General features: G+C 49.4%; 1 protein-coding gene across 5 annotated transcripts in view; it reads right to left on the reverse strand.

The window, feature by feature from the left end:
* IGSF5 (immunoglobulin superfamily member 5) overlaps positions 1 to 22,425 on the reverse strand; it is a 42,576-nt gene extending 20,151 nt beyond the window's left edge. For 2 of the 5 annotated variants that reach the window (XM_058661611.1, XM_058661608.1), the window contains exons 1-4: positions 22,130 to 22,403; positions 16,614 to 16,686; positions 11,134 to 11,451; positions 5,839 to 6,138 (exon numbers count right to left, since the gene is read on the reverse strand). In XM_058661611.1, coding sequence (XP_058517594.1) covers positions 5,839 to 6,138; positions 11,134 to 11,451; positions 16,614 to 16,671 — 676 coding nt within the window. In that variant the 5' untranslated portion in view covers positions 16,672 to 16,686; positions 22,130 to 22,403. Of the gene's footprint in view, positions 1 to 5,838; positions 6,139 to 11,133; positions 11,452 to 16,613; positions 16,692 to 22,129 lie in introns of all 5 variants that reach the window. The other 3 variants (XM_004594103.4, XM_058661610.1, XM_058661612.1) reach the window with 3 other exon arrangements.
* Between the last annotated feature and the right edge of the window lie 5,038 nt (positions 22,426 to 27,463).

The following is a 27,463-nucleotide window of genomic DNA, read 5'->3' on the forward strand; positions in this document are numbered from 1 at the left end:
ACTGCTCTCCACTGTGTCCCTGCCGGAATGAGGACTGGGCATGGGTCAAGGTGACTAGAAGGAGCTGGCCGTGAAACAACAGGTAGGCACTGCTCCCCACCAAGTCCCTGCTGGAACAATGGCTGGGCATGGGTCAAGGTGAACAGCAGAGTCACTGTAGAGGATGAGTTCCTGGCATACCTGGAGCCCCACAGTGACTATGGCAGACGCCCCCCAAGTGCGATCCCCCTCATATTCCTCCCCGAGTCCCAGCACCCTATCACAAGCTCCCGAGTGCTACCTCACTGATTTTATGAGGTGCTCTAACCTTGGCTTGGACATCATCCAATAAAAAGAGGAAAAGTGTATATGCCAGATGCTCTCATAGGGACGCACACACTTCAAAAGGATGCATGCGTGGAACCTTCTAGAACCAACTGTATTTAGCCCAGCCTGTGACCCCCAACACATGCAAAGCACAGGAGACCACTGAACCCACAAGTAAGTGGCACAATCATCCACTCTCCTCTACCACACACTTTACATGTTTTAATCTCTTGCACCTCACACTAGCCACAGTTTGATTGTGGGAAAACTGAGTGACACTCAGCTGCTGAATGGGGCAGCTGGGTTTGGGCCCTCAATGTCTGCACGGGTAATGGCAGCTGGCAAAGTTGGATCAAAGTCAGGACCTTGAAGAATGTCCAGTCCCTTAGCCCCTAGTTCTGAATGCCCATTGCAGGGCATGTTTTTTTAAAAAACAGGAATTTCCAGGCTCTAAGAAGATCAACCATATAGGCACTAGTTGGAGTCCTGGCTGCTTCACTTCCAATCCAGCTGTAAATGCATCTTTGAAAGCAACAGGAGATGGCCCAAGTACTGGGACCCCTGCTTCTAGGCTCCAAGCTTTAGCATGGCAGCCCGGATGTTGCAGCCATTTGTAAAGGGAAACTGCAAATGGAAGATTCTCTCTCTCTCTCTCTCTCTCTCTCTCTCTCTAGTTAGGCACAACAGGACAATCCACAGCCCATGTCAGAGTTCTGGGGTTTGCGTTCCAGATCTGCCGCAATTCCAGCTTCCTGCTGCTGCACAGCATAAAAGGCTACAGGAGGGCTCAAGCAGTTGGGTCTCCACCACCCAACATGGGAGACCCGGACTACATTCCCAGCTTCAGGCCGGCTCAGCTTGTGGCATACGGTTGAAGGGCAAACCAGTAGATAGAATATGTCTCCCTGTCTCTCTCTGTCCTGTCTCACCATCTCTTACAAATACAAGAGAGAGAGAGAGAGAGAGAGAGAGAGAGAGAGAGAGAGAGAGAGAGGTAATTGAAGAAAAGGAAGAAGCAAGAAGCAGCAGCTCTGGGAGCACCTTGCTCAGGGACCTCTGCGACTGAGCATCTCTGGCAGATGGTTCTGGTTCTCTGCAATGCCTAGGTTGGTTCTGATCCTGGGATAGAGAAAAACTTTGTTCTTGTTTTTGTTTTGTTTTGTTTTGTTTTGTTTTTGCCAAGGGGCAAAAAAGCACTCGCCCTTTCCCTGTGTTTGTTCGAGGAAGCTTTTGGCCAACAAACCGACATGCACTTCCCAGGGCTGATACCCTAACTCAGCTAGGCTCCTGTGCTAATGATTTCATTCCTCATTCCATGGCTCAAAAGGAACTTTCCAGAAATTAAAACAAATTTCTTGCCCTTCCAGGAATCCATTGCTGGGGCCTGTTTCTGCTGCAGCAGCTCTGTCAGGCTCAGTCCCATTAAGTGAGGGCTTTCTGAGAATCAGGCCTCCCAGCTTACAGCCCCCAGGTACCAGCTCCTCAGTCCACCAGGCCAGCCAAGGAGTGGGGCTCTCAGCTGATCCAGCCTGCACAAAGCACACAGCATGTAAGCTACTGCCTGCTGCTTGGGTCTTGATGAATAATTGAGAAGCAAATTGCCCTTTCCCAAATGAGCCTAGGAAAGTTAGACTGACAGCTGCACCTGCTGGGCTTGCCTCTCCAGGCCTCCTGTCCCCCTGGTTGCAGTCAGTCCCTGGATCTAGTCAAGCCTGATTAGGGAGTTAGTACCTTCTCCTGCTTCCCTCCACAGGAGAAACTGCAAGATCACTTCTGGATGCCACTTCTTGGCTGGGACAGGGGATAGACGAAGTGAGTTTGCAACATCTTCTTGGGCCGAGAGTTCAAGGGTATGGCCCAAAGGACACCAAAAGCCAGCTCTGAAAGGAATACCACCTGCCAGATCCTGGGCAAGCTGAGCGTGAAACAGACTGACAGGCGTGGGTGACCATGCATGGAACCTAAAGGAATCCACCGTAGAACTTTAAATGGGAAGTGGACAATCCAGAAAAGGAGAATGGAGGATGAGAGAGTGGGAGAGAGAGAGAGAGAGAGAGGGAGAGGGAGAGGGAGAGGGAGAGGGAGGGAGGAAGGAAGGAAGGAAGGAAGGAAGGAAGGGGAAAGGAAGAAGGAAGGAAGGGGAACAGAAAGGAAGAGAAGGGAAGAAAGAGCAGAGAGGGGAGGGAAAAAGAGAGGAGAGGAGGCGAGATGAGAGGAGCCCCGAGGAGAGGAATGGAGAAGGAAGTCTCTTCCTTACAGAATGAAATGCCAGCTACTGAATCTGGGAAGAATAGTAGATTCAGGAAACAAGTCTTTGACAATCCTCAAAAATCTCTGATTCAGGCCATGACATCAACGAATGCAAAAGTTATTAGGAGAAGGGTCGTAGAAAATGGGATAGTCCCCAGTCCCCATGGATGGATATTGTCACTTACTCAGGCAAAGGGAGGAGTTGGAAGGCAACACCTTAACCAGGTGTCCAAGTGTTTATCACTGGTGGTGAAGAAAACCTCACGCTACCCGATGTTATCTCTACCTTCTCAAACATGTTCAGTCTGAATCACAGTGCAGTTCAGTCAAGTCCAAACTCTTCAAACATGCTTCTATCAAGAAGCACAAATAACACAGGGGAGCTGACTGACATTTAGAGACCTGACAGCCACAGGCAGTGACCAGCCTTTCTCGGAACATGGGCTGCATTGAAGAACCAGTATTGTTGGGTCAAAGGCATGGCTTCTGATTCCCAACCATCTGGGAATTATATAGAATGGCCTTGTTCTTAGGATACACAGGCTGAGGTAGCTAGAAGTCAAGTCTTAGGAAGTCTTCACTGAACTCACACTTGGTCCAGGGAGATCAAAGCAGAGAGAATGAGACAGAGGCAAGCACGACCAAGCGCGAGTGTTCGGCATGCCTAGTGAAAGACAACTGTTCTTGTAATTTTTCCAAAGGTTTTTAATTATTCAGAATAATGAGGCAAAGAAGTAAAGGCAAGCTGCTACCTCCCTTAGTAAGGAATAAGCCAAATATCATTGGATTTAATAAGTAAACTAGCTTTGACTCAAAACCAAAGCAGGACCCAGTGACAGCATTGGTTTCCACCGCAGTCAGAACTCAGGATCACTGGAACAGGTGTCCATGGTTCACTGCAGGCATAGAGACCCAAACCTGTCCATGAGAAGCAAGCAGAGGAAACAGTAGCCACCCAGTGAGTAGCTCTGGTCCTCTTCATTATTCCAGAACCTTCTAGATGAAGGGTGGGGAGACCCTTATAGTTGGTTTTTGCCCCCTTGGAATTTAGGAAAACACACAGCCGGTTATTTCTCTTGAAGCCCAAAGGGATGCTGCACAACCACCTGTGTCCACAAGCTGCAGCTGAGTGGGTTGGGCCCTGTTTCACAGCCGTCCCAGCATGGATTGGTAAGTGAGTCCCATCTGGATTTTTGGTTGGTTTGCAAAACATCTTGGCTAGCTGCCAGCATCTAAAATTTGGTGGCGGGGTGTGGGGGCAGAGTGACAGGTGATATGGTCCAGCTGGTTAAGGCGCTGCTTGGAACACCCATGCTCCGCATCAGTGTATAGGATCCCGTCCCTGACACTCTGTGCTTCGGATTCACCTCCGTGCTAGCGCACATAAGGAGCAGCAGCCACACGCTCTCATCCTTGAGTCCCTGCTCACAACTTGGGAGACCAGCATGGAGTCCAGGCTCCTGGCTGCCAAATGACCTAGGCTTGACTGTTGCATCCATTGGGAAAGTGAACCAGCAGACATAAAATCTCTCTATCTGTGTGTGTGTGTGTGTGTGTGTGCGTATGCGTGTGTGTGTATATCACTCTAAATTTCAAAATAAATATTTTAAAAATACAAAAAAATTCTAAACATTAAAAAAGTAAATACATGCCAGGGAAACTTACATACAATTCCCATTTCCAGCCTCTGTGCAAAAACTGGAAAATCTGGTGTTGCTGGATCTACACTGCTCTTGGCTACAAGCAGCAAGCTGGCGTCATGGGAGCTGCTCCTGTTCTGTGTCGAAGCCTCCCCTGCCGCAGCTTCTCCCTAACTCACACACCTACTCACACACACACTTCTGTCACCTGCTCAGGCCCAGGACACTGACAAAGCATGCAGACCCTTCTGTGCAGTGTGAAGTCCAGAACTGTAAGCCCTAGGGCTCGCAACGGCCTTGCTTAGGTTCTCCAAGATACCCCTATGTCACCCTGAAGTTTTCATGGTTACGTCCTCAGTGCCAATACCTCAGTGCATGCATCTCTTTCTTTGGAGATAAAACAGCTACAGATACACGAGCTCTCTGACAAGTTCATGGACAATGGAACTAAAGGCTAAGTTGCTCTGGGTGCAGGAAATTCTGAAATCTATGCCATTTATATCATTAACAGGCATTTCCGTAAACTTTTCAGTGACGACTTGTGTAGCAAGTTAAGACAGGGCCATGCTGGGGGGCTGTGGATCTCCCCAGCCTGCTGAGGATGGTGTCTTTCCATGACAGCAAAGAGATCCGGATGGAGACAGGCACACAGGAAGACGCGGTGGTGAGGGCTAAAGGAAACGTCAGGTGACACTGCTCCAAGCCAAGCAGCAACCACGCCAGCCAGCAGCTGCAGAAACAAGGCGGAGAGGCAGGCAGTAGGCTCTGTCTGCTTCACAGCCCCGTGGAGCAGCTACCCCTGCCGATGCCTTGCTCCAGAACTCAGAGCTGGTGGCTCCTGCAGCTGAGCCAGCCAGCCTGCAGCGTGTCACAGCAGCCCTGGAAGGCCCTCATAGCCTGCCCCAGGCTAATCCCTCGACTCTGGGCCGAGGTGGTGAGGATCAGATCCCAGACACAGGCAGCCTGCGCCCACTGACCCACCACATGCATGGCCTGAGCTGACAGCACTGTCCACTGACCCGCCACATGCATGGCCTGAGCCGACAGCACTGTCCTTGTCACCTCGCTCCTGTGACATCCATGTGTGGGGCTACTGCACAGAGTCATTTGGTGAAGCTCTGAGGAGCCCACACAATAGTGCCGTTTCCTTGAAGGACTATATGACGTCGTTTTTTTATTGTTATTCTTGTTCATTCTGCTTGGGCTGTAGCTTTGCTTCTCCTGAACCAAGCAAAAAGCTCTTCTTATCCTCTATGCCCAGTTCTGCCTGGCGCGCTTGCATCCTCTGGAAGAGACTCCCCACCCAGCACTTCCTGGGCTTCCACCTGGATCTCCAGCCTCCCCCCTTCCCAACTCATCCATGCTGACTCAGAGATCTGTGGAGCTCCATGAACTCCGTAGGCACATGGCCGAGTTTCTGCGTATGACAGGGAGCTCCTGGTAAACATCCTATTGGGAGGCCTAGCTCAACCCATGCCACCTAGTCAAGCTAAACTGTCTATAAACTGGGTACAGATTGACCACTTCTCAACTAGAAATCCAAAAACCTTAAATGTTCCAAAACCCAACCCTATCTGAGCACTGCCCGTGACGCCACAAATGGAACCACCCTTCCAGGCTGGACGCAGGGATCTTCACTTACCCAGAGGGGGCTGGACCACGGTGAGGTTCACGGTCACAGACTTGCTGACCTGCAGACTGCTCATGGTAGCCACACAGGTGAGCATACCGTTGCCCTGTGGCGTGAGAGTCAGGATGCTCGTGGCACTTGGAAAGTCCCCAGGCTCCAGAGTGGAAAAGTAGCTGGAATGGCTCACGGGGACACCGATCTCCCAGGAAATATCAGGGAGCTGGGTCCAGCCCGTGGCGCGACAAGTGACATTACAAGGCTCGTCCTCTATGACGCTCAGGCTACCTCCGGGAATGTACAAGTCTCCCATGGCTAGAGAAGAAGAGAGAAACATTCCAAAGAGATAACGGTACCTCCCAGATCACCAGTCTTAAGCACACCACTTTCTTTGATATTGCCTCAAAATATGTTTTTTGTTGCAAATTGAATAAAAACCAAATCTAATGTAATTAGAGAAATAGCTACTTCAAATAATGTTATACTCAGAACTTACTCCAATATATGATTATTAAATTTTATTAAGAGACCACTGCCCTACATCATCACCACACTGTATAATTCATATAAAAATAAGGCCTGCTCTTGCCAAGATGACTAAAAATAACTTGAGGACTGACCCTCCGATAAAGACACAGCCTTCAGGAAATATGTAGGCATTGAAATTCCAGTTAAAACATGCTGAAAATCCACTCTTCCCAACACAATGGAAAGAACACTGGGTTAAGAATTTAAAAAGAAAAAAAATGTGTTCTCAATTCTGGTTCTGAACTGGAACTGCCCTCATCTAGGACATGATGCCCTGCTTTTCACACCCGAAAGGCTCATCTGACCCAGCGACAGCTCGAAGTGATGGACCTCCCTGGTCTCCGTCGGTGAAGGGCTCGTCTGACCCAGCGGCAGCTCAAAGCTGTCTTGGTTTCAGCCCTCTCTGTAGTCTTCTCTTTTAAATTTTTTTAAAATTTTTGTTTGAAAGCAGGTTTACAGAGAAAAGGAAAGAGAGAGAGAGAGAGATAAAGAGAGAGAAAGGCCTTCTATCTACTGGCCCACTCCCCAAATGATCGTGATGGCTAGCCATCACGATGGCTGAGCCTATCTGATGCCAGGAGCCAGGATCTTCTTCTGGGTCTCCCATGCAGGTGCAGGGTCCCAAGGCTTTGGGCCGTCCTCCACAGCTTTCCCAGGCCACAAACAGGGACCTGGATGGGAAGTGGAGCAGCGGGGACTAGAACCAGTGCTTATATGGCATACCAGTGCTGAAGACGGAGACTTAACACTATGCCAAGGTGTCACTCCACCTCCTCCCTCTTTATAATGATACAGGACTCCAAAGACCTTTCACAGATGTAGTTTGTATCTGGCAGTATTAGCCAAATTTGACAAGAACACTAAATGATCATTTTTTAAGAAACATTTCAAAGTAACAATAACTCAGTATGTATTGATACAGATTAAAATTTGTATGAAAAATAATTATATTTGGAACTTTCCCAAAACCGAGTCAGAAGAGTGGCTCTTTCATATCTTGCCAGTCTCTGGTTGTATTCTCATGTCTTTCCATTTAATCTGTTGCAATATATTGATTTGCATGAAGGATGTGAATAAATGTAGTTGGAATCACAGAGGAGTTAAGTGCTATCCTGTTGGATATTCATGCATAACCTTTGATACTGCATTGAAATTCCATGAACAGTAACTCTTTCTGAAGTACTAGCTGTGCCAGGGAATGTGCCAATACACCAAGCATTGTACATTCTCCATCACATTCAAAACGCACCGCCCTGTGGATTTTTACCCTTGCAAGATTCTATAGCATTATACTTTGGCTATTTGGAAATGTTGGTCCAACAGCGAGGCAGCATCTCAATGCCCAATGGAAACCTCCCCAAAGCCCTGCACTCACGAGAAAGAGAATGAATAAAGCAACCATCATCATAAGGTTATGAAATAGTCATGACCTTGAGAGAGCTTAAGGGTCCACCTCAGAGTCCCCAGACTGCACTGCAAGACCACTGTACTCTGCACTGTTCTGTTTCCACTCATCCCATTCTCTCACATTCCCTTGGAACAGCTTCAATGCCTTTGCTGACTCAGAACCACTGTGCCTGCAGTAATGTGCAGGGCTGTGGCAGGGGGAAAGTTTGCCTCAAGGCTGGGGACTCCGCCTTGGGGCTTTCCTTTGCTGTTTTGTTGAGTTTGGTGGAGACATGGCCCATGAGGACACACAACAAGAGATTCAGAGTTTGATGTGTGACTAACTGATGGGTTGGACAGTAAATGTACCAACACATGTCCCAAGATTCTTGCAAATCAGGTTGAGCCATTGCCTGCAATGCCAACTACTTATATTGAAGCTCCAGTTAAACTCTTGGCTACTCTGCTTCCAAACCACTTCCCTTCCAACACACCTGGGGAAGGTCAAGTACTTGAACCTCTGACACATGTGACAGTCCCAGATGGAATGGTTAGGCTTTGGCCTCTCCAAGACTTAGCTGTTCTGGCCATCTGGGGAGTGTACCAGAGTGTGTAAGACTTTCTCTCTCTCTCTCTCTCTCTCTCTCTCTCTCTCTCTCTCTCTCTCTCTCTCTCTCTCTCTCTCCTATTCTGCTTTCCAAATGAATAATTTAAAAAAAAAACTGGACAGAGGCCAGTATTGTGGTATAATGGGTAAGGCCACCTGCTGCATACCAGCATCCCATATGGGTGTCAGTTCAAATCCCGGCTGCTCCATTTCCAATCCAGCGTGGGCTGGGAAAAGCAGCAGAGGATGGCACAAGTGCTTAAGCCACTCGAATGAGAGACCTAAAATGCAAAAACTCCTGGCTCCTGGTTTCAGCCTGGCCCAGCCCCAGCCATCGTGGTCATTTGGGAAGTGAACCAGACAACGGAAGATCTCTCACTGTCTCTTCTCTCTATGTAACTCTGACTTCCACATAAATAAATACATTTTTTAAGTTTCAAATAAATTGACGAACACAATAATTTGAAACATTTTTTTTTCTCTCGGTACAACAGGGACTCAACTTTGCCCCGTTAGCTTTGCAAACCTTAGCCAGGAACTCGGCCAACAACTTGCATACAATGACTGGAATGTCACAGATTTTGGAGGACTCAGCCAGGAATTTTGCCAGCTCTCTTTCTTCTTACTATTAATCATAAGGAGGAAGAAGCCATCACCATGGCTGTTTCCTCCTGCCTCAAAGTTCCTGTTCCCTTGTTACTCAGAGAACAAAGTACCATTGAGCTATGTGGCACCAGGGTCAATGACCAACTTCCTTTCAGGCTCTCTGGGTTTCTTCCACACGACCTTAGAGAAGTCTTTAACTTTCTTTGAAACTCACTTTTCCATCAGGGTTAAAATCAGAACCTGCAGTAGTGACAAACTTTGGGCTCGATCGAATCAGAAGCTGCTGTAAAACAATGTGGACTGGTTAACTGGGTGCCCTGAAGGCCTAGGCTTAATAAGCCAGGCCATTGGTCCTGCGTTTGCCCAGCCTAGGAGTGCCCTCCTCCTCCGCTGCGACCATCGCCTGACATCTCGGGTCCATGTTCAACATCAACACTTTCTCCCTGGAGTCATCTGGGAAATGTTAGTGAACTATTTCCCCTCCCTTCCCAATCTGAATCTGGGACTGCCTGCCTCTCTTTCATTGCACTTCACGGGCGGTGTGCCGCACCCCTGCTACTGGTGCAACTTGGAGCAGCCGCACTTCCCAGGAGGCCCTAGAGGGCAGGAACTGCATCCCATGCTACTCCTCTTGAAGTTACCCTCAGTTGCTTCACACAGCGACAGGCTTTACAGGGCCACGGTAAATGGCAGTAAGGGCTGTACGAGAATTGCTGTGAGCCAGCTGTTGTACTCGAGGCTTTCACAGAGCCACTTCTTTGAGCCCCAGCAGGGACGGAACTAGGGCCTAAGACCACAGGTCTAGATTCACAACATTTGGAACTTGAACTTGAGCAACAAGGCTCCTGATATTGCACCACTGACCACTAGCCCACTCTGGCTGCCATACCTCATGCTTAGTTAGCTGAGTCTGACACAGCAAACATGTGGGTGGGAGGCTTCTTCCCCACGCTGAAGAAATGGAACCGCCTTGGGGGATCTCTCAGCAGAAAACCAGGGAAATGAGAACTCGTCTCTTTGATTCTTAGTCCTGTGTTCTTTCCCTTATTCCAGAAGTGGTCATCAAGGAAGTCTTATCATGCAGATGAATCTAATAGCCGTGGGTGACTCCATAAAATCACTTATTTCAAAAATATCATCGTGCCCCTAGTTAAATCACACAAAATTAAAAACACCAATATAGAAAAGTATTTTTAAAAATGGAAAGAGAAATAGGTAGGCATGTTTCTCTACCAGTGCTATCAAATCTGATTTGATAGTAACAAGAAAATAGGTAGAATCTTGGGGAATTCCTCAAGTAGACAGATGGACATGAGGAATTATTTCAAAGACATGGGCTCTCTTATAAGAAGCTTTTGGTGTAGAAATTAGAAATTGTACTGGTTCCAAGACACCTGCAAATCATGTATCAACACCCTTTATAGAATATCAAGTGATTAAATTGTGATAAGAACATTCTAGATTTTAGAAAGTACCTCTACTGTTTTTCAGTATTGCCATGATATTCAGCACCTCAGAAATTCCTCTAAAATGACAAGTTTGTTATTCATTGTTACAGATTTGATTTACTATTTTCTCTCATAGACTTTGCACAGTGCATGAATACACATTCTGACTATATTAACTAAGCAGAGTTGAGGTGAGATAAAGGACGGGGAACATTCAGCCAAGAAGAAGAAAATAGGAAGGCATGGTTTGAAGTCGATAAACAGCATGGGCAAAAATAAATAAATAAGTAATGAAGTCTATGAGAGATGAGAGAAAAAGTGATTGCTGTTAACTCTCTGGAGTGACAAGACTGCAGAAGCCAGGAGAGTTTCCAGGGAGGCTGTTGAGTAACAGAGTGGGGAAGATTGATCCCTGAGTCTTCACATGGGGAACAAGGCTGGGAGAAGGGGGGCAAAGATGCAACGAAACAGGGAAAGAAGCAAGAAGAGAGGAGGAAGACAGGGAGGAGAAAACTTGAGAGCAAAACAATAAAGGCCTGTTGGGACTGATGCTGTTGGTAGCTGGGGGCTAACATCTACGGGAGCAAGGAAGAGAACGAGTGTGAGAAACAGGGAGCGGGGCAGAGAGAGGCAGGTGCCAAAGTGTGTATCAGCATACATCTGTGTGGACTGCACGTGGACCATCCTCCCCCTGCCCACAATTTAACCCGCTTCCCTGTGCCCCTGCCCACACACCTTGCACTGAGAGGAAGGCAGTCGCATCCACCTCACTGTTCTGCAGACTGCACCTGATGCGCCCAGAGTCATTGAGCTGCACGTTGTGGATAACCATCTCTGAGACGAAGTTGCCATCCACTTGGTAGCTGGAGGAAGTGAAGCGGTCGCTGGTGATGATGGGCTCGGAGGGTGTAAGACTCAGGACCACTGTGTTGTTGAGCGCCCACATGATGAGCCTCCAGCCCGGGGAGACGGTGCAGTTGAAGCGGGCCTCCGAGCCCTGTAAGACTGTGAGGTTCTTAGGACCCTCTATGATTTCATAGCTGGATCCAGAAGCTAGAAGACAACCAGTGGTCCAGAGTTGTGTAAGTGGATTCATCTACATAAACCAACCACAGATCTTCATCTTTCTGCCTTGACCAGCTGGGACCAGCCAGTGTCCAATCCAGTGACTCACACACCAGGGCTCAGCCAGTAGATCAGGAACTCCTGGCAGACACAAGGCCACCAGCGTGCCCTCCTTTCTACCCTGTCCTCCTCACTCCACCAGTGTACTGAGTTGAGGACTCCTGCTCCAGGGTGCACGTCCCCTAGAGCCTCAGGGTGTGAGCTTTGAAAGGATTCCTGGCAGATGCACTAGCCAGGGATCAAACCAAGCTGCACTGAGGACGAGTTGTAAATGTCTCTCTCAAAGAAAGACACAGGGAGATTGAGGCATGGAAGCATTCAGAGAACAGAAGGAGGTGATGTAATGGCCAAGGCAGTGACTGCGGTTATGTGGCTACACGCCGAAGAACACCAAGGATGCTGTTAGCACCGGGAGCCCAGGGAGCCCAGGGAGAGGCAGGAGGCAGATTCTCCCCAGGTCTGCGGGAGAAGGTGGCACTGTGACCAACGTCACCCTGGGATCTGAAGCCACGATGGGGAGTGAGGACCTGCTCAGATTTGGTCACCCTGAGTTCATGATCTTTTGCACTCAGCATCACTCGGCATTTACAGCTTCGAGCCTCCTGGCAGACCACATGCCTTGGTTTCTTCTCTGTCGGTCTCCCACCAGCCCTTCATCCATACAACCACGAGGCATTGCTGCATCCCTCTGGTGTCATCTGGTCCATGCGGTCACCAGCTACCCACTATACACAGCAGGTGTGCCCAAGTGACTTCAGCTCCCCTCTTTCTTTGTGATCATGTAAGATCAAGCAGAAAGGCAGGTTCTGAAAGAATCTAGCTCACAAGGTATCTGATAGACACATGAACATACATAACACATGCGAGCATGCACACACACACATGCACATACCTACACACATGCATACATGAGTAAACATGCATACACTCATGTCAGCAACATGCATATATGCACATGCGTGTTCTAGTGTATTAACACACACATGAACATACACATATATATGTACCCACACAGAGATCAGCACATAAGCACAAACACACACATGCGTGTGCACCAGCTTCACCCCACTGGAGGGCAGAGTACATGAGAGGACCCAGTATGCGGGGGGACAGCAGAGTGCCACACAGGACACGGATGAAACGAACGCATAGGCAGGTGAGGGGCCACGCCTGAGGAGGGAACCTTGGCCTGCAGAAGCAGAGGTGAGGGAAGGGTGAGACCCACGCAGTGAGTCCAGTGATGGGGCAGTCCTTCGTCATGGCCTGACGTGATGGAGTGGAGGCAGGGACTCGCTGAGGAAACGCTCACTGGGGTTTCCCCCTGGGTTCCTTACGGCGGGGCAGTCTCTCAGGCCCAGAATCCTTTGGTCTTTGTTAAAAAACAAATACATTGTGGTTTGGGTTAAGCCACGGCCAGCAGGGCTGGCATCTTTTATCAGAGCCCCAGTTTGACCAATGGCTGCTCTGCTTTTGCTCCAGCTCGCTGCTAAAGCACACGGGAAAGCAGTGGAGGATGGCCCACCCTGCACCCACATAGGAGACCCGCACGGGAGACCTGGCCCAGCCCTGGAAAGTGAGGCCAGTTGGGGAATGAACCAACAAATAGGCAGTCTTTTTCTTCTCTCTCCTCTATCTCTGTGTATGTGTAACTTGCCTTTCAAACTAAGTAAGTAAATGCCCAAGGAAGGAAAATCAAACCAAGTTCCCAGAGAAGCCACCGCTGCGAGGCCAACTCTCCCTGTCCATGAACCCAGAGCTGATTTTAAGGGAAAGAAGAAAAGGGAAGGAATGACCAGATCTCCACCCTAGGAGAGGATCAAGCCTCATGGGAGACAGGCTGAGGGCATGGCATGGGATGACCCCACCCTCAGCAGAGCCAGCACAGCCAGCACTGCCCAGCTCCCTGCATGCCTTGTGCCAGAGCCCGAGGCTGTATCGCCCTGGGGTCACTCCTTAAGCACCTCCAGGCAAGCATAGGGTGTGGGCAGCCGGGGAGGGGCCGGGAGTCAGGAAGGGCACAGGCTGGTAAGAATCCTTGACACTGAACAGTGGCACTGAATCGCCCTAACAATGGTGCCCCAGCACACGCCCCACCCAGCGATTCCCCGTGACTCTGAACTTTGTGTCTCTCATTCCTCCCAGCTGTGTCTTATCGGCCCTGGGGTGCAATCCTGCCCCACAGAGCAAACAGGAGCAGATGGTAAATAAGACCTTTACTCACACAATCACTGCCACATTCCAAAGCTTCCCTCTTCGCTCTGCTCTCTGCGGCCCGTGTCTGGGCCTCCTCCCTTCCTGCTCCGTGGCTGTAATCCTAACAGCTGCAAAGCTGACGTCAGTACCAGGGCTGTGCTGACAAACTGCTTCAGTGCTGGGGCCCTAAAGCCAAGCATCTTTGTCCACGGCACCTTCTTCTCAGCTCTCTGGGGAGTGGGGGTATCACAAGGGTCCACACTGACCACCCCTCCCCCATTTTCCTGCCTCCTCTTCTCCCACTTCTGTCAACATCCTTTGCCCCTTTCAGTGTGTAGTGGCTGGGATGCAAGGCCGGATACATACTTTGCAGTGAGAAGCAGGAAGGGAAGTAGAGGCCACTACTTGGGTGATACAACTCCAAAAGGAGAAGCGGGGGTGGAATCACGGCCCACGTCAGCTCCCACACACAGAAGCAGACAGGCAAGGGAACAGATTCTAGGGTGGTCCCTCTGTACCACCACTCTCATCTCAAACCTCTCTCCACACTACAGACAGACGCTCTCAAAACACGTCCAATTGGCTACCCCTCACCAACCCGACCCCCGCTTCCAAGCCCCAGACTGCTCAGGATTTCCAGAGCAATGCAGGTTAAGCAGATGAGTGAGACGCCGGCTTCTCCTATGAGCCAGCTGCTTCACTTCCAACCCAGGTTGCCTGTTCATGTGCCAGGGAAAGTAGCAGAAGATGACCCAGGTACCTGGGTCCCTGTGTGGGAGATCCAGATGGAGTCCCTAGCTGCTGGCTTTGGTCACCTGGGGAGCAAATCAGTGAATGTAAGATATCTCGGCCTTTCCTTCTCTATCTGAAATTCTGCTTTTCAAATAAACAAAAGAAATCTTTAAAATATTTCCATTGTTTGTGATAAGGATCGATTAACCCGACTTCAATCCACATCACCTTCCTCTCCAGCTTAGCTTGTCTCAATCTTCACCCTGTGGCCACAGGACTGGTTTCAACCTTGACTCCCCAACTCTTCTGGGTTCCAGTAACTTCGCAGAGCCAGCGACACTCTGTCTCTTGAGGATGCCTTTGCAGACAAACCTACTCTGACCAAACCATGCTCTCCCAGATGCTCGGAGCAGCCAGGCATCCTGGAGCCGCGTTCGCAGCGGTGCTTGCCCAGTGAATCCTGCAGTCTGTGTCCTTTGTTGGTGGGGATGATGCTGTCAGGCTTAGGCCTGCATCCCAGGACCTGCGCCTGTGTGGCTCAGAGCAGGTGCATCCATGAGCACTTCCTGAGATGGTTAAGGTCCACAAGACACACAGTAGCACGAGCTAGGAGTGGGGGAGAAGGGACAGAAAAAAGCTCACCAGGAGGTTGCCCTTGGCAACTCAGAGCCCAGGGGACAAATGATCGTGGCTTCACCCCCTGGACTTTCTGAGGGGTTCAGCATCCATGAGGAATTTACTAATCTGTGTTCATCACAAACATAGGGACAGACCTTCCTCCTCCTGGGAGCTCTCCAGCTCCCCCATTCTGCTCTCAAAGCAATGCTGAAGGCTCAGCTTCTCCAGGGAAAAATGTCACAGAGACACTAGACCCAGAATCCCCTAGCTGTCTGTCCAGCCTCTGGAAGAGTGTTAGCCAATATCCCACCCCTAAAATGCAGACTCATCCCACCAAGCACCAAGCACAAGGACTAGTCCTCCAATGTCCTGTGAGCTCGTGCTGCCCAGTTGCACCTCGTGCCACCACACCAGGCTCCTGAACATGTCAACATCCTGGCCTGACACTCACACATGTAACGTGCAAAACACAGCATCCAGAGGTCACAAGGCAGGAAGTGGCATTGCAGGCAGCAGGTTAGGCTGTTGCCCGGGCTTCCAGCATCCCACAGGAGCCTCTTTTTGAGTCCTGATTGTTCCGGTTTAGATCCAGCTCCCTGATAATGCATCTGAAAATGAAGCTGACCCAAGACCTTGGGCCCTTGCCTCCCATGTTGGGGAACTGAACAGAGTTCTGGACCACCGACTTCAGCCCAGTTAAGTCCCAGCTATTGTAGACACTGCGAGAGTAAACCAACCATGAAAGAGGAAGATCTCCCTCTGTCCTCTCTCTCTAGCACCTCCAAAACTTTCCCTTTAAACAAGCAAATAAACCATTAGAAAAACTCAGTCACAGCACTGACCACCCCAAGATGCTCAGTCTTCAGCCTTCACGACACAGCATCACCCTGCATGCCCACCGTTCCCCAGCACCATGCCTTCAGATCACAGCAATGAGCGACACAGAGGGGTTTATAATCAAGATGGGAATACAAAAGTGACAGCCCTGAAGCAGCAGAAACCAAATGGGACCTGATTAAACCACAGCTACCGGACGGACTGCCATTCACCCAAGGGTCCCACAATCCCCAGACTCCTACACAGCAGAGACTTGGAGATGCCCGGCCTCAGACACCTGGAGCCCATTCCAGTAGGTGCCTTAGGGGGACAGTGAAACAAAGGGGTGTTGCTGTATGAATAGGCAAGTATCACATGCGTGGGAGCTGGGGTGCCCAGCCTGAAGGTACAAAGAGCCAAGACAGCTTTATGGAAGAGGTGGCATCCGAGCTGGTCCCTTCTTGCAGATCAAATAGAAATTGAAAGCATGAAAGCTCAGAGCAGGGGACACTGCAGCAGGTGCAACGGAAAGGGAGTCGCCCAGGCACTGTGGTAGCCCAAGGGAGGCAGAGAGAGATCAGAGGCACTGGAGACACTACCAGGAGACGAGAGCAGGCCTGGATCCCGAAGAAGAGCTACACAGGAAGGGGACCCAGTGGGACGCCCTCAGGGAAGGCCTTCTTGCAGCTGCTGCACAAGCCATGAACATCCCCGCATCCCAGTGACACTACCTGCCAGTCCAACCAGGATGATCAGCACGGCGAGGACGCCCTTCCTGCGCCCTTCCATCTCCGCATGTTCCTCCTCACCTGGGAACAGAGAGACCATGCATTACCCATAGTGCCCACCTCGCTGCGACTCTGCGTACCTGCTCCAGACACCCTGGGTCATTGACCTCATGAAAGCTCTCAGTGTGTGTGGCTGCAGCCTTGCCTGGGAGCTGGGAAGAAGCCTCACAGCCCGCTCCAGAGCTGCTTGGGGAGAGCCCCAAGTGTGAGAGTCACAGAATGAAATGACCTCACTCAAACTCAGGCACAGATGATGGGATACTCACATGTGTCCATTGTCCACACTGTGGACAAGGGTTCCTTGGCCTGTAGGAGGCATAGAGAGAAACAGAACAGGGAGCAGGAGGGGAGCTGGCATCGCTTCCGGTGAGACGACCAGAGAAAGGCCCCCAAACATCCGAGCTGAGGCCACAGTCATGTGCGTGGTAGGAAGAACTGAGTGACAGTGGAAATGGCAGGTGCAAAGGCCCGGGGTGGGGCCATGCCCAGCTTGTCTGAAGAACAGCCCCGAGGGACCTGTGGCAGACAGAGCGGTGAGCAGAACTGGGAGAAGGCTACAGATGGGCTTGTTGCTAAGTGACCAGCCTCCTGTTCTGTGCAACCCTCTCCTGCTCCAAACCCTGCAGTTTTGCTTTTTGCTGCTCTCCTGAGACAGGCCAATCCAGCAAGCTCCTCAGTTGGTGTCCCCAGAGCCAGGGATGGGGACCTAGATCACCTACATACCGTGCCCTCCTGTCTAGCACAGGGACTTGGGCTGACTTCTCTCCTCACAGGCGATCCACAGTCCTGAGGGCAAACCCACTATGGCCCTCCCAGAGCTGGGGTGCTCTACCACCACCACAGGATACGCTGATGCAGCTTCCTAGGCCTCTCTGCCAGGCCCTAGATACTGCAAGAGGCATGAGGAGCAGTCACAGAACTGCTGATAAAACTCCAAGGCCATGAGAAGAGCAGGGCAGACCCGACGCACATCACGCTTTAGCTCACAGACCATGAGGAGACACGTGGGGCAAGAGTGCCTGTGTGTCTCTGGTGGCTTAGGAAAGCACAGCCATGGGAGAATCAAGATGGCGGAATAGGGTAAGGACACGTTTAAATGGACAGAGAAACATTTAATCAGGATGAAGCAGAAAGGACACATTTCAGGAAATAGGAAAGGACAGAACAACAGCAGAGGGGTACCTGGAGACTGACAGACACAGGAAAGCAGCGAAAACAACAGTGTGGTGTTGCAGTGACTGATACCCCAGCAGCATTCAGCTAATGGCGCTCTGAACTCCACCAGCAACCAGGTGGGAAGGGACTTTCACTGGGAGCTTGGGAGGTGAACCCAAACAAAGAACTGTCCATCCTGCTGGTCCATTTGATTTGACCAGGAGCAGAGACGGAGCAGCAAATCCCAGATGGGCAGAGCAACAACAGGGTGGATTTCATAGCCCAGTCAGCCCCCTAGAGCTGAATTGGGCGCCATTTTGTGTAAGGAAGCAAAAGCAAGGGAAAGGACTGAGCATATGCTGAGCTGGGAGTGAACTCATTTCTGACTCAGTGAACTGCATCAACGTGGCATTCTACAGGTTCCACCCCGGGACAGGTCTGGATAGCCATCAGATCTGACGGCCAACAGATCAAGAACTGAAGTAGTGGTACATCAGTCACCATTTTGCACACTGTGGCAATAGCTTTAGGACTGCAGGGGACAACAGTGAACTGCACATGTGCTGAGCTTGCGAGAACTCACTGAGTTCCATGGATTGCACTGGTCCCACAGGAAAATGATACCGACTGTGGCATCGTATGGATCAAAATTGGTCCGTGTGGCACCAAGACCTAATGTCCAACAGGTTCCAGCAAGATCAGTGCCACCAACAACCTAGCTATATAGGACACCTGGTATCTCTCTAATCCTGGGACTTGCTCCAACTGGAAGTGGGAGAAAGGTTGCAGAGACAATGGTGCAGCCTCAGCACGGTATCACAGGAGGTGGAGAGTGGTGAGCCAGGAGCTGGGGCTGTGGAGACCACGGTAGAAATCTAACATAAGAACCCAGACCTGGAACTTGCTGGAGGTTGTGGCACAAGTGGCTGCAAGCAAACAGTTGTGTACCAACTGCAATAAGTAAAATCAAACTGTAGACCTGTAGGTGACACAGCTTAGAAACCTGCCCCAAGGAGAAGACTCTGCTAACCAGAGGTACAATGATCAAGAGCAAAAGAACAGACAAAGCCTCAATGAATATTACCAAAAACTCCCCTGCAAAGGAGCAAAACCCTATGCCAATCTCAGAGTTAGCTGAGGAAGACATCGAGAAAATGGGGCACACAGAATCCATAAGATTCATTTTAAAGCTTCTGATCAAAAATGAGAAGCACATGCAAGAGTTCAAAGAATTTAAGGAAGCAATAAAGCAAATCAAGGCTGGTATATCAGAAATGAAGAACACAGTAGAGCAAAGTAAAAGTACAATGGAGAGTCTGCAAAGTAGAATGAAGCAAGCAGAAGAAAGAATCTCAGAATTGGAAGATATTTCCTGTCACCAAGGGGAAGCAAACAAATAGCTGGAAGCAGAGCTGAATCAGGCCAAAAAAAGTATTCAAGAATTGAAAGACACTATTAAGAGGCCAAATCTAAGAGTTATGGGAGTCCCAGAAGGGGCAGAAAGAGAAACTGGTTTTACAAATATATTTAATGAAATAAGAAAGGAAAATTTCCCTACTCTAGAGAAAGAATTGGGAAACAAGATCCAGGAGGGGCACACAACTCCCAACAGGCTTGACCAAAAGCGATCTTCACCAAGACACATGATCATCAAGCTCTCTTTAATTCAACATGAGGAAAAGATCCTTAAATGTGCACGTGAAAAAAAATCAATTGACATATAAAGGAATGCCAATTAAGCTCACAGGAGATCTCTCACAGGAAACTCTACAGGCCAGAAGAGAATGGAGTGACATATTCCAGATTCTAAAAGAAAAAAATTTGTCAGCCCAGGATAACATATCTAGCAAAGCTTTGTTTTGTCTGTGAAAATGAAATAAAATTCTTCCACAGTAAAGAAAATTAAAAGTTTGCCTCTTTCAAACCTGCCCTACAAATGATACTTCAAGATGTTCTCTTGACAGAGAAGAGGAATAGCACCTACCAAAACCAAAGGCAAATGGGAAGAACATCCCAGTAAAATGACAACAGAAGACTAAACCAATGAACAACCCACTCCTAAAATGACAGGACCAAAGTACCACCCATACATATTAAACTCTTAATGTAAGTGGCTTAAGCTCAATCAAATGTCATAAATTAATATTGACTGGATTAAAAAAACAAAACCCTTCACACTTCACCAACAAAAATCAGCAGAAACTATATCACATGGGTTTTGATGTTTTTAGTTAGTTTCATCTCTTCAAAACACTTTCTTCTGATTAAATCATTCAATGACTCGTAGATCATGCAGTGGCATCATTTTCTTAACGAAGGTTCTTGATTCTCATTTCTTCAGCTACATGTTAGTCATCTAATAGCATGTTGTTTAACTTCATGGTGTTGTTAATTTCTTTTTTCTCCCGGATGTTGATTTTGTTTTGTGGCTTTTCATTTAAGGGGATGTATAGTAGCTGTGTAATGGAGACTGTCATATCTAGTAACATGTTATTTAACTTTATGGCATTGAAAATTTCTATTTTTCTTTCTATTGTTGATTTTGTATTATGACTTTTCATTTAAGGGGATGTACAGTAGCTGCGAAATGGAGACTAACATATCCAGATGTGAGGACACAATGTAGGATGCATTTCTGCTTCCAGACAAAGATGGACTTACAATGAAACTGTTCACTATATCTTGACAATAGGATGCTGAACTCTCTGCCATTGTCCATGCCCGCAATGATGGACATATGACTGTGTATGAAGAACTATACATTAGTAATGATACAGAGGAACTAGGTTGGGGCGGGGTATTGGGGCAGGGATAAGGGAAACACCAGGAGCCTGTGAAACTGTATCATAACATGATAATAATAATAATAAAATGTGAAAAAGAAAAGAAAAGCCACGCCCTGCACCGTGACTATCGAGTCCATCATTCCTCCAGCACAGGGTCTGGCCCGTGCAGATGAAGAAAGGTGGCCCCAGCAAATCTGCAAGCCAAATCCCCAACAAGTAACACAGCAGCTGAGGCAGACGGAAAAGCCAACACAACCTGCTCCCAGGATGGATCTCCAAGACCCCAGAATGCAGAGCAACCACATGTGGTCATTTGCCGGCTTCTGGGGGGCTCAGGAAACCCAGCTCGACACCAGACACCTGCCCAGGGTCTGAGGACAGCAGAGGGTGGTGCAGCCCGCTTGTCAAGTGACAGCCACACTTTACCCAGGACTGCAAAGGGTGCACCTGGCGATACAGAGAGCATCCCCTCTGCCACCAGTGGCATTTATGTTCCAGCAGAAGGGGAACCCAGTAGGATCTTTGGCAGGCAGTGAGGGCCCGCTGAGGGCTGGGGTAGCATGGCAATGAGGGCAGGGGACAGGAGTACTAACACATGCAGGTCCAGGAGAGGACATATTTGAAGGGTTTGTGTGGCTGGATGCAGCTGGGAGCAAGTGCCGCTGAAGTCAGATCAGCCGCTGTCTCCCACACCACCAGGTGCTGCTGACCTGAGATTCGACTCATTCATTCCACTACGGAGGACTGGGACTGCCTGCTTCCGGTGGAAACGCTGCGATGTCGCCTTCCAAGCTGAAGCTCATACAGTTGTAAGGATTGAGACCATCCAGGCCTGCTGAGGTCTTGGCCACACCTTCAGGTGGGCGACACCAGCATTGCCCACCCATGTTCTAATTAATTAAGAGACCACCAATGGGAAACATCTTACCTGTAGGTTCCCCGCCCAACAAGGAGGGGTCAAGGCATGCTTAAAATCCCAAGACCCTTTGTCAAACCTCCTCTTTGGAGAGGCACCCCACCTCCCAGCTTCCTTTCCCCTTCCCTCCCTTCCCTGCTCACCTGGTCTCTTCGCAAATAAACTTTTCTGTCTGCAACAGATTCCCGGCTTTTTATTTCTATACTAAGCTGAGGAAAGAAGCCACCGGGCATTCCTGGTAATAACGATGACCCATCACACAGCCCCCCATAGCCTGACAAAAGCCATGGGAATGTCGATCAAACCCATTATGGAAGAGAACAGACTCACTTTATTAACCTCTCCTTTCCAAGTTGGTAAAACCAGAAACCTAGGCCAACAGAACAAAGGACAGTGGCTTCCTAGGGCAATAAGGATTGCCTGTCAAAAACTCCACACAGGACACTTACCGGGCTCAGCCACACATGACAGAGAAAGGCGGCAACTCTCTCCCATCCCACCACACACTCCCGCTCTGAGAACACACCCCCATTCCCCATTCCTCTGGTGGGCACTGCCAGCTGCAGCCTGTGCCCGTGTGGGAAGTGCAGCGCATAGCTTACCTCGCCTGTAAATTTCCAGCTTTGTAATCGCCACGTAGCATTCAATACATCCCCCAGCCACAGCTGTGGGTGCCAGTGATGCCCGCTGGTTACAAATCCTCCGGAATTTCTGAGTGCCCAGAACCTCCTGCGCTTTAATATTTAACTCCGAGGAAGTCAGGAAACCAAGATCACACCCTGGAAAAACCCGCAGCCACCTGCTCAGGGAGGAGAAACCAACCAGTGGGACACCGATCCCCCAAGGGCCAACCTGTCTCCTCCTCTTGGTCAAGCGTTCAGCCAGGGCTGTCTGCGTCCCACTGCCTTCTTGGCCACTGTCTTCTGTCCACCCACAAATGCTGACACAGACTCTGAGAACCTGAGAACTGGCGTTGCAGGTATGGGGCTGGGCTGTATGGCTGTGTCACATCACGAGGCCAGAAGTGACCTCTACCAGGGCCCCAGGCACACCCCAAGGGACGTTTTCCCACGTTAATCATTAACCAGCTGCAAACAGGAAGTGCAGGTCCAGGGCTAAAGAATGCTGTGCCTGCTGCCCCTGGGCCTGTACTCCCTTTTCCTGCTGCAGCCTTTCCCAAGCCCCAGGGAACAAAGATCCCTCCCAGCCTCTCCTCAGGTCCTTGTTCTTTTCCAGCAGCTGCCCATGTGTCAGCCTGAATGACCCACCTGGCTCCTCCTAGTCGCCAGTGCACGCCCAGCCAGAAATACGGCCATGTACAGGAACAAGTCCCTTGGAGAAGAAAAAACATTCTACAGTGACATTCCTGGACTGGACAGGCTTCCGGAGCCGGGGGTAGGGTCTTGTGGGTCATTGGCTTGAGAACTCTGAGGGCTGGGAGCCTCCAGGTCCTCCCTTCGCTCTTCGGAGACCTTCAGAGCCGGGGGACCAGCCTTCCAAGTGATGGGAGCAAGGACACAAAGTTTGCAGTTGTTCTGGTTCTGCAGCCAATGGAACTCCCAAACGGTACACAGAGACCATCCCCTCAGAGACCCCCCTTGCATTCTTAAAACCTGTGCTTTGTACTGACCCCAGCTCTGCCTGCTTGTCCAACCATTAGCCTCCATGAAGACACCCTACTAAGTTTGAAAGGCCCATAAGAAAGCTACTTCAGCCCATGCGCTCCACAACCCCTCCTCAGAACTCCCCAAGACCCTCAAACTCTCAAAGGCCCAGCCTGCTGAAAGCTGAGCCTCTGCTACATGTCCATACCATCAACATGTGGACACACGGCTATCCTCAGGCCCCACCACATACTGCATCTGTCTGCAAGCCAGGAGCCGGCCACCCCCTTGGGACTTCATTTCCAATAAATCCAATATGGCTGTAATTCACTTCCCATTTTCTCTCCAGTGCCCCATTTCTGCACCTCTTTCCTAACACCCAGGCCCTGATGACCAGCCCCACACTCAACTGTCTGCTCTTACATCAGTCTTGCTAAGCATCTCAGTGGTCTCCCTGATTCCATTTTTGTCCTGTCCAGTCTAGGAGCTCAGCATCCAGGGCATCCACACATACTGCCCACCAACAGGAAATAGATCACTTATATGGAGACCCTGAGAAAAAAACACAAAGAAGGAGGAAATGCTGCTCCTTCCAGTTGAGGTGGGCCTCAGCTTGACACCCCATACATGGCCACTTCAGCATGAAGACGAACCTGCAGACATTAGAGAGTCAACAGATCTTGTCATGTTCTCAGAAAGTGACTTCGGTCAACAGCTGGAATGCTTGAGCCATGGGCTAATACAATCCTTCATTACAATAGGTCTGCTTCCTTGCAGGGGAACAGAAGTAAAACTGTCTCCCCAAACCCCAACACACACCACCATTCTGCAGGGAAAGCTGGGGAATTGAAGATGGAGACCCCTCATCCTGGAGCAGGCAGACACATCCTCCTGAAAACACACTTGTCTTCCTAAAGAAGCCCGTTGATCCCTCTCAAACACTCTGGATGCATGGCCAATGTCATTCTCTAACCCCAGGACTGCACACAGCACATTTTCAGGAAGCTTTGGTGGTTCCAAGCATAGGGGACAGCAGGGAGCCAGCCATGTAGTTGTGCACTGGAGCTCCCACGCTGGGAAGAGGGACCCACAGTGCCCCCCAGAGAGGGTGCCAGGGGTCAGCCTATGGCTCCAGCCTTCCTGAAGTGTCTGGCAAGGCTCCAAGGGTGTCTTGCCTGTTTGCAGGGTGGGCAGGGCACTGTCCAATATGGACTAACAATGACTCACAGTGATAACAAGCCCAGCGAACACTCCGGGAGCCCTGACAGCACTCCAAGAGTGTGACATCATTGGATGGTGTGCCTCACCCGGGCCCCTGTGCTCCTGGCTTGCACACTGTGGATTAGCACATGGAGTGCAGGGTCTGGTGAGAATCACCACTCTGTGGAAGAACCATTGTATTAGCCCCTGTCTACTCAGAAGGAGTAGACGGGGGTGTGTTTTTCAGTAATAATGTGTGTCGCTCATTTGTTCATTCAGAAACAGCTTCAACACAAAGGCTAAAGAGATCAGATGATGTTACTATAAGACAGGCCATATGGGCATGAAGGCTAAAGCCCCTCCTAAAATTCAGGGCACGCATTTCCCTCAAGAAGGAGACCCCATCCCTCTCCTGCAGGGAAGAGCGACCCATGTCAATGGTGGCAAGATGAATCTGTACAGACTAAGCCTTAGCCAACCATCCCATCCCCCCATTACCTTCACGTGTGAATTTACCTTCCAGCAAGTTCTCACCCAGAGAAGCCCCAGCATCTCTTCATTTCTCTCAACTTCTCACCACTTATGAAAATGGTGTCTATACCCTCATATCTGACCATTCTTCCTTACTCTCCATGCACGTAAAAATTAGAACAGAAACATCTAGGCCTTTTGTCCTGTTATCTCTTGGTCAGTTTCACGCACAAGCTGATAGTTGAACCTGATTAGAAGAGAGAAAAGGAGGGTTTTGCTTTCTTCACGGCCCTGTGCTAAGACTTGATGAAAACAAAAGTGAACAGGGCAGACGTGGTGGCGCAGAGCTTTGGGGCGCGCTTGCAACACCAGCATCCCGTATCTGCAAGGGGTTTGGGTGTAGCTGCTCTGCCTCTGATCCACATTAACAAGGGTTAATGTGCGTGGGAAGACAGCAAAGGATAGTCCAAATACCTGGGGCCCCAGGAAGAACCAGCAAAATTCCTGACTCCTGCCTTCCTCCAGCCTCGCTTCCGCTATTGTGGCAATTTGGAGAATGAAACAGCCAATGAAAGATTCTCTCTTTCTCTCCATACACTGAATATGTGTTTGGTGTGTGTATCTGTGACTCTCTGCCTTTCAACTAAGTGAAATAAATGTTGGAAAACGGGAGGAAAACAGAATCAGAGAGCTACTGCCTTAGTCGCACAAGCCTAGCAGCACACAGTGCACAAGGACCCTATTCACCAGCTATATTCCTGCGGCTCTGGCTTAATCACTGCGAGAACTCTAGCACCACACACCACAGGAACATTTTTCAAGGCTAGTGTGTATTTGGGCCCTGAAGCACTTTTTTTAAAGATTTATTTATGTTTACGTGAAAGAGTTATAGAGAAAGCAGAGAGAGAGAGAGATGTCTTCCACCCACTGGTTCACTCCCAGACGGCTGCTGGAGTTGTACAGATCCAAAGCTAGGAGCCAGGAGCTTCTTCCAGGTCTCACCTGTGCATACAGAGCACGGCCCAAGAACTGGGCTCATCCTCCACTGCTTTCCCAGACCATCAGGAGGGAGCCGGAGCAGAAGTGGAGCAGCCAAGACATGAACCTGTGCCCATATGAGATCCCGGCCATTGGAGGTGGAGGATTAGCTGGCAACACAGATGATGACTTGACCCTTATTATTGTTTTAATTACAAAAGGTTGTGCTACCAATACAGAAAATGCACTAAAAGCAGAAAAATACACAAAGGTCCTTAAGCAGAGCCCACACTGCTAACACTCCATTGGGCTGTTAACAAAGCCTTCTGCTGCCTTATGTGTGTATGTACCTGTGGGTCTGTGACCCGTGCGTGCTGTGTTGACCTTCGTGGAAGTGTTACCGTGCGTGCTGTGTTGACCTTCGTGGAAGTGTTACATGTAATTTTATTTAAGTGAGCTGTGGGGTCCCACATTGGGCACAGAGAATTAACTCGTACTGTGCAACACTGCCATGCTACATCAGCGTGCCAATCTGAACCCCAGCTGCTCCACTCCCACTCAAGCTGCCTGCTATTGCACCTGAGAAGTCAGAGGCCGAGCGCTTGGGCCCCTGTACCCGTAAAAGAGGCCTAAACAGGGCTCAGGTTCCTGGCTTCGGCCTGGCTCAGCCCTGGCCAATGTGGCTCTTTGAGGAACAAACCAGCAAGTGGAAAATTCTCTCTCTCTTTTCTCCTTCTTTCTCTGCCTCTCCCTCTACTTCTCCAGAACTCTATGCTTAAAATAAATACACGTTTTAGAAAGGATTTTTTTTTATTATTTAACAGTAAACAGGACCAAATCTTAGCTATTAAAGATTACTTGAACTACTGCATACACTTACATATTATGTAGTAAAATATGTCATTGCGATATAATTTTATATCTTAGTGTAACGCTGTAAGTATTGTCCCATGTTATTAAAAGCCATGCATGAGTGTTGTTTGAATCACTTCATAACAATGGGTTATATTATGATAACCATGTAATATCACTGTAAATATACCAGAATGCCTCCAAGTACACCCACCTTGCTAAGCGTTATGCTGTTCCTGGTTCCGTATTACTGACCTGAATGTATTTTTGAACAGATGGCTGCTGCTTTTCATTCACTTTGCATTTGATGCTAGAACTTGCCTGAGGTTCATTTCTTTAGAATCACATCAAGACATCCATCACTTTAAAATGGGTGAAGAGCTACTCTGGTTCCCAGAACTGCACAGCACTACCATTCTACCCGCAGAGTCTGATGTAGCTCATGTCAGCTCACACTCAGGAATACTGAATAGCATCACCTTTGTGAGTGCGGTATACTTGGGCACAAAGTTGATAAACCCCACCCCCATCTTTAAAAAAAAGTTAGGAAATACTTTATGGAAGGAAGGCAAGAAGGAAGGGAGGGAGGAGGGGAGGGAGGGAGGGAGGGAGGAAGGAGTAAGTGAGTGAGTCACCAGGAGTAATCACCAAGTTACCCATATTCCTGCTGGATAAATCCATCGTCCTGGAGGCTCTTGGAGAGTGGTGCTGGCAGCATAGCAGGCAGAAAAGACAAGGGTATCATAGGAACAGATGTCATTTCCCACAAGCAAAAAAGTACCTCCCACTGCAACGACCAAATCTGCCCCAGGAAGCACCGAGCACCCCCAG

Source organism: Ochotona princeps, chromosome 3, assembly GCF_030435755.1.
Source record: "Ochotona princeps isolate mOchPri1 chromosome 3, mOchPri1.hap1, whole genome shotgun sequence".
Lineage (NCBI taxonomy): Eukaryota > Metazoa > Chordata > Mammalia > Lagomorpha > Ochotonidae > Ochotona > Ochotona princeps.